The sequence below is a fragment of the Thunnus maccoyii genome, chromosome 7 (genome assembly GCF_910596095.1).
Source record: "Thunnus maccoyii chromosome 7, fThuMac1.1, whole genome shotgun sequence".
NCBI classification, from domain to species: Eukaryota; Metazoa; Chordata; class Actinopteri; order Scombriformes; family Scombridae; genus Thunnus; species Thunnus maccoyii.
The window spans coordinates 29699721-29707345 of NC_056539.1; the positions used below are offsets into that span (position 1 = coordinate 29699721).

At 39.7% G+C, this 7625-nt stretch overlaps 1 protein-coding gene across 1 annotated transcript; it reads left to right on the forward strand.

Annotated features, from left to right (window-relative positions):
* The first annotated feature begins 4684 nt into the window (after positions 1-4684).
* On the forward strand, positions 4685-6592 carry rgs16 (regulator of G protein signaling 16). Its single transcript, XM_042417236.1, has 5 exons — positions 4685-4798; positions 5035-5118; positions 5223-5284; positions 5434-5600; positions 5834-6592. Exons 1-5 carry the CDS (start codon positions 4755-4757, stop codon positions 6047-6049), a joined length of 573 nt encoding a protein of 190 aa, XP_042273170.1. The 5' UTR covers positions 4685-4754; the 3' UTR covers positions 6050-6592.
* The last annotated feature ends 1033 nt before the right edge of the window (positions 6593-7625 follow it).

Genomic DNA, 7625 nt, shown 5'->3' on the forward strand with positions numbered 1-7625 from the left:
ATTGGTTCTATAATACTGGTTCCAAAACTGCTGGGGTGGTAATTTAGCACAGGAAATAGAAATTTTCTCAGCTCATTGGCCTACTTTCTATGCTAATGGAAAGCTCTCAACCTCAGAAGGAAAGGTGGCTAATAACAGATTGCCATGAGGGTGTAAATTACCATCAAATAGCTTACTATTATTGCCAGTCGGTGGTCTTTTTGTCCCGGGCTGCTCTGTTTCCCAGGCTGGGGTGCAAGTGAGGTATCAGGGACCTCATCCGATTTATTTGGCATTTTCTCTCTGGTAACAATATGTTAAGGAGGGTGGAATAAAAGCATCCCCGAAGGAAAGGCTAATCTCAATCCCTCCTTTTCATCTTCGCAGCAGACCCCAGATGGAGGTGAACTGTGAAAGGAGCATGCTGAGTTGAAGATGAGCTTTCTCTCCATCGCAGCTGAGCCCAAATGAAACTGAAAGGTCTTTACCAGGTTGGAGATGGATAGCCTGAGATGAAAAAGGACTTCCGATTTCAGGTAGTGTGAGGTAAAAGGGCTTAGTCCGAATGAAAATGATATGGATAGAACTGCGGGTTGAGGTAAAGTAAGGCCCTGAGACATAAGTGTCCTAGACTGGCCTCAGCCTCAATTCTGTCCCAGAGGTGATGAAGCAAGCGAGGAGTCAGATGTGACCTTTCATTTGAAACACACTCATACAGGTAAATGTCACAGTTGGTTTATCAGGGTTGCCTGATGATACGTTGATACATTAGAGATCAATAGTGTTCTTTTTCAGTGTTTTCATGAAGACCATTTTGAAATTCAGAGCAAATAAACTGTTGTCATTGTTTGCTGTTGTTTCATTTGCCATTTATTTAATTTCATCAATGTAATTTGTGTTGAGCACTTTGTCCTTCTTTGTGTCCCATGATTTTGAGACACAGATATGAGTCCCTGAATCTTATTTACTGATGTTTTTTTGTTTTTTTTATCCTTCCACATTTTTTATAAGAAAGCCAGCCACATCTTCAACAACAAAACCCTCATTGACAACTTCCTTCAAAAACATATGAGGCCACCATATCTTTTGATCCAGAGTGTGTTGTGAGGGAAAGAAAAGATGCCCAGGAGCATTGATCGGGTTAAAAATGTGAACACAAGATGCTGCTGTTATTGCTCACCCAGTGAGTAGCTCTGTTTGTGAATGAAGATTTGTCTTTGAGTAATGTAATTAAAAGGGCAGATATTCCCGGCAGCTACTCGTCTCTCTTTGGCTTTTTTGGGGTGAATAAACACAAACAGTCCAGCTGTCAACTTCACGGAAATGATGCCGGTCGAAACATTTGCTTTACTTTCTGTCTGAGCACACCTTAACAAGTCTCCTAAATCATGTCTAGATTTGGGATCTTTCTAGGAACTGAAGTACACTGCAGGGCTTTCTAAGAAAAGCTGAAAGAGAAACAGCTCATCAGACGGGGGAGTCTGCGTATGAGTAATTAACCTTAGGATAAATTGATCCACTCCTTTCAGGAGAATATGGCAGAGTACATCAGCGTAAAGGAATGCATGACTGTCCAATGTATAATGAGCAGGTTTGTTCAACAGGGCATCTCTCATGTGTGAAGCGGTAGCTGATCATACAATGAGGGTCTGTGTTGCTTAGACCTCAGATAGGGATTTCTATTTCCCAGAAGAGATTTTTCTGAGAAATCAGATGTTAAAGCCTTTTCCTCCCAGCTTCATCTCACCTTGTTATGTCTGTATTTTCATGATAACTTTTTGTATTATTACTGACATTACATAGCCAGCACAGATGTGGTATGCCCATATTTTGTCAAATGAAACAAAAAATATATATCTTTCGACACTGCTACATTTAATACTGGTTGTGGGTGTTTTTAGTGTTACATCCGAATAATATAAATGATAAAGTGCAGGAAAAAATAGAGCTTGTTTGTCAAAGTTGCTGCGTGCGCATATATGTGTTGCATCAGCCAGCTCCAAGGTCGGTGAATCCCCGGCTTCCGGGAAAGCCCTTCTCTTAACGGTATTATACAGATTTTTTTTTATTTCACCTTCACTCTTTTATTCTCTGGTTTCCGGCTGTCTTTTGTCATTGGAACTGATAGAAGCTCAGAATTATGTCTGCTGACATCACAGTATGAGTAGGTGAGTGGGTGGCTGGGTTCCCCCAGGCTTCTCAGACAAACCTTTGTTCTTTCCTGGCAACAAATGGTGCAATTAAATCCTCCCTAGCACAATGATTCTGCACAGTTTAGGTAATCCCTGTGTAGTTGTCTCTCTTCCCAGCCGGAGCCATCCACTTCGCATTAGCTGACTCAACCTGACCAGTGCTACTTGGTCTTGGTACACTGTGAGCTCTTGCTAAATGCTTGTGTAACACAGGCAGTGCCCTTTGCACGGCTTTCTTTTTAGCCTGGGGATACACCTTAGTCCCCAAACCTAAATCAAAACATGTTCCAAGCATCTAACAACATCACTCTTCTTCCACTATTGCAACTGAGAAGAAACATCAGTGTTGTATTTCAAGTGAGGATGCTCAAATTTCCATCCATGTCCTCTTTAAAGGATCAGTTTGATGATATTCTATATTTTTCTTATCTTCATCAAATCAGATGAAAAAGCTCAAACCAACAATGAATTGATCCTCCCAAGAAGTGTTGTCTTTACATCCAAATCCTGACATATCTTATTTCTCTGTGACACAGAGCTCCATTGTTGTCCAAAAAACAAATCAATGAGTCACACAGCAGCACTGAATGACATGTTCCTTCATTAAAGCGAACACGGGCTGTGTACTTTATTTTGAGTCGATCCTGCATACAGTGTCCTGCTGCCGTAAATACTAAACCAGAGCCCCGAATCCACTACTGGAAGTAGTCCCCAACAAAAATACTATTTAGTCCTGTTAGCTTAAACTACACTTCCAATGCTGTTTTGGGAAATGATACAGCTTTCAGGACCTGTTTTTAAGAGTAACATCTACTCTATGAATTGATAAATGTGGGGTTAAGAGACACAAACAGCCTCGGGAAGTCAGAAAGTATCAAAAAACAGACTCATTGTTGGCCTTATCGTTTAATTTTCTGGTTAACTTGTTGAGACACATATTTGAATCCAAATCAGTCCTGTTTAAACATGCAGATTTTACAATTACCAAGAAAAATGTCTGTGGTAACATTAGAATCGTTTACTGAAATCTCTCCCGTCTTTGTTTAGTTTATCAGTTTTATTTAAACAGGTATAAAAATTATTCATCTGCTTCTTAGGAAATTACTACTTTTTTATGAGGGGAATTGCCATAAACAGCGCTGATTCTTCTGTCAAACAGTCCTGTTCTCAATTCCTCTAAATGCCCATGGGCATAGACTTACGCAACCTGGTGGTTGCAATACAATGTTTCCACTGTCATTTGTGAAGTAGTAGTTGGAAGTCTTTTAATGCTCTGATTCCTGTATTTGTTCCTGTGGGTCTAGTTCTTGCCAAAGCACTGAAATAATTCAAAAATAAATAAAGAAATACATGTGTGTGATTTCAGTTGTATTTCTGCTGGAATATTTTTGGAAATATACCAGCTACAGACCGCTGTAAAGCTGAGCAACAGAGTGTCACGTAAAGTCTTGGATTATCTAATGTCCCTTTTATCTGAATTATATGACAAACAAATCCCGGATAAGTAACCTGTAGCTCGCCATATGGGAAACGTTCCCGCTTCATGTGCGAAGCAGTGGACTGTACAGCCAGCCTGCTTACAGTAATATAATTAAACAGAGTTAATACTGAACCCCTTCCCATCATTCCCTAGAATGAACACCTTTATCAAGCCCATAAAGAGGTTGCAGGTTGTTGTGTTTACCAGTTGAAAGGTGCTTTATCAGTCTTTTTCTTCAATTATCAGAGGAGCAAAGGAACTGTTGAGAAGCCATTTAACAACACATGATGTTGTCACACATATTGAATCTTATCATATCACTGAATGACCAATTGAAGCTTTTACTTAAGCACTGTTTTCTAACAAGTAGTTACGTGATAAACAGTTAGCAAATATTATAAATAAATGATGACTAAAGACAAAAAGAGTCACATTAAACATTAATTATATTTCAACGATTGAAGCAAACTGTGAGAAACTTAAACTTGGCACACTGACAGTATAAGAATATTCTCAAGGTTATTCCATTTCAGAGGTACAAAACAACTAAAAGCTAATCCTTATGCACACTTTAAATATATACAGTACTCTCATATACAGTCCCAATCAAAAGTTTGGACACACCTTCCTATTCATTTGAATGAGAAAGCATGTACAAACATTTGACTGGTGCTGTATGCATACTGGATGGATGGTTTATTTTCTATTTTCATGTGTGTGACTACTTGTTTTGAAAGAGAAGTGTGAAACACTAAAAGATACACTACAGCATGTTTTCAGGGACATATAAGGAAAATATAGCGTAGGATATCAGTGGCTTTTATCATTTCACAGTAATTTCCCAGCCCCGTCCTTGCATATCTTCCCCCATTTTCTGATTTCACCATCTTTCTCTCTTGCTCTCTCTCTCTCCTTCTCTCTCTCTCTCTCTCTCTGTGTGATTGGCTGAGAGGTCTGATGACACATCAGAGGCAGGGGAGGTAGGACTATAAAATCTCTGTTCTGGCTTTACTCAGACACAGTCGATCTCGCTCTCTACTCAGCATCTCTAAACAGATATTTAACTACCGAGACACCACCCCTACCAGCTCCAACCTGCTACTATGTGTAAAGGACTAGCATCGCTGCCTGCCTGCTGCCTGGAAAGGTACATGAGGCTTAATGCAAACACCAACTCGGCTGATGTTAAGGGATTTGGATTACTGGATTTACAGGAACACAGCACTGCTGTTTTGCATCAGCACTTTTAGGAGCTAAAAGAGTTTTAGATTTTGCTAAATTTGCATTAATAGTGAATTCATGCGGTGCTGAATTTTACCGAAGTGTCAGAGAGTATGTATTTAAAGTCAAAAACGTATCTAACCTGTTGTCTTTTTCTCTCAGGGCCAAGGAGTTGAAAGCAAGGCTGGGAAGCATTCTGCAAAAACCTGATTGGAGTCTATCCTGCTGCAAAATCGGCAAAAATAAGTAAGCATCACACATACTAAATATCATTACAATGTACGCTTATTAGTAATATGTGGTTGATTGAAATTCTAGGTTTAATCTAATCATGTTTCATCTATTTTCAGGCCAACCCTGGAAGAATGCCTTAGGTGGAAAGAGTCCTTTGAAAAACTCCTGTCCAGCAAATGTAAGTTTAGACTTAAGTTTCTGCATTTCTAATTCATTCACACGAGCACAAAAGCAAATAAAATACATATAGAGACAGTTGCAGACATGTTCAGCCCCTGCAGCTCCATCACATACCATTAGTAATTAAAATTTCTCTGTTTTCCTCAGATGGACTGTGTGCCTTCACAACCTTCCTGGTATCTGAATTCAGCGAGGAGAACATTGCATTCTACTTTGCCTGTGAAGATTACAGGAATACCAAGTCTCTTGCCAAACTACCTGCCAAAGCCCAGAAGATCTATGATGAATTCATTGGCAGTGATGCTCCCCGGGAGGTAAAGAAACACCCCATCTCAAAAAAGAATTTCAATCTGAATCCTAGAATTTATATGATGAGGTCCAAAGATGTACTTTCTTTAAAAATATACATGCATAATCCTACCTATCCTGATAGCATACATTGTTTTAGATTATATCTTCTGTTAATGTGTCACTATCCTCTCCAACGCTGACCAAAAAAACAACACTAAGACTAATCTGCTTCTGTCTACTTGTCCCTTTTTTCCAGATTAACATTGACCATGAAACTCGTGACATCACAAAAGCCAACATGCTGGCCCTGTCACCTTCTTGCTTTGACCAGGCCCAACACAAGATCTACATGCTAATGGCCAAAGACTGCTACCCTCGCTTCCTGCGCTCTCCAGCCTACAGGGATCTCGTCTGCCAAGCCAAACCGAGCGCCAAGGCCACCAAGCAGCCCCGGCAGGAGAAGAAGGTGTGAGACCTTCTCCTTGAGCCGATGGAGGATTGTTAGCGGTCACCTTAAGGGTTAAAGCAAGGGAGGCATGGCTTTAAGTGCTGCATCGAGACGCCGGACGTGGGTGCAGACACAAAGACCGTCATGAGAGCAACAGTGGATGGGCATATCCGTTGAAGCTCTACTAAGTAAAGATAGAAGACAAGAGGAAAGAGGAATAGAAGAAAAGTTGGAGGTTGATGCCTTAAGTGGACTGAATACAGGTGGATGCTGGACAGCAAAGTCAAATGAAAGTATATCAGACTGATTGACAATCAAACAGGAGAGCAGTGGGAAAAGCACTTTTCTTTGCCATTAGGCAAACTTCTGTGGTTGTGACGTACGATGTCCCTCTGTCAGTTGTATACACTGTTTGTGAACAGGCATGTGGGGTACTACTACTATGATTTTGTATTTATTTGTATTTATTTGCCTGTATAAGATATTTGTTGAATTTTTACAGAATAAAAATTGAACCAATGTGCAATATAATGTTAAAATATTTATTTCACTGTTGTCTTTTTTACATACCAGCAAATAAACTAAATTATTTGAAAAATAAAAATATGATAAAATGCACAACTGTTTTGTCCTTTTTGAACTAAATCTTTGTTTTAAATGTATTAGATATTTAGTGTCGCTGAGCAGAGCTACATACTTGCATAATAACATTTGACAAAATTTTTTACATTTTAAGCCTTCACCAAGGGTCATCTCAGTTACCCTGCTGACAAAGATAAAACATCAATTGTAAATATACAGAATGGTCAATAGAAATGTGCACATAGTTGAGCAAATAGCAGGGTGCATGTTTAATTTTCTACATTATCTGATATAAAAATGACACTGATATATTTGCTATCATGAGACATCCTGCAGCTGATGTTGTGCAGAACTGTTATTCACCTAGGAAACTGCTCTGCTCTGTGTTATAAAGGGCTCAGACAATGACAGCATCCGCCCGCTCAGAGCCTTTGTCATATATCGTGTGAATGAGAGAAAGAGCTTTCTAGCAAACAGGAAGCGCGACAAGATAATGTGACAGCATTAACGTAACAGGGAGAGCTATAAAACTTTATTATTGCCTTAGCAACTGTTTGCATTAGCCATCAACTTCAGGTAATAAATGACAGCAAAGCCGCTACCAGGCTGGAGCATGATCACTGCTGTCTTCCACCAACCAAGCAGTCAGAAAACACACCCTAGCCCTATAACACAGAGGGATAATACAAACCCTGCAAAGCATATAGTTAGGTAATAATGAAATTGATGATAGTGATAATGCTGGTTATCTAATGTGTTCTCATTAAAATGTTAACTATTGCCATTATGATTGCACAGTAAAGTGCATTTCACCAGCAGGCAAGAGAACGAAATGTGGCTGAATGTCTACTTTGTGTATTCAGATGTCATCAGTGTAGAGTGGAGCCAGTGTCAGGTGGAGAACAGCTGGCCTACAGGTCTGCTGCATATGAACATCTTGTAATGCTGCTTCCCTCTCTATAGTAACCCCCTGACATTTTTATCTCAATCTAAGCATAGCAATGACCATCTGTAAAGC

Excerpts from the sequence above, each read along its gene's own strand:
- rgs16 (XM_042417236.1), top strand. The coding sequence starts at position 4,755 with ATGTGTAAAGGACTAGCATCGCTGCCTGCCTGCTGCCTGGAAAG. Across the intron at positions 5,285-5,433 it reads AAAACTCCTGTCCAGCAAAT|ATGGACTGTGTGCCTTCACA; the intron begins GTAAGTTTAGAC and ends TGTTTTCCTCAG. Across the intron at positions 5,601-5,833 it reads GCAGTGATGCTCCCCGGGAG|ATTAACATTGACCATGAAAC; the intron begins GTAAAGAAACAC and ends CCTTTTTTCCAG.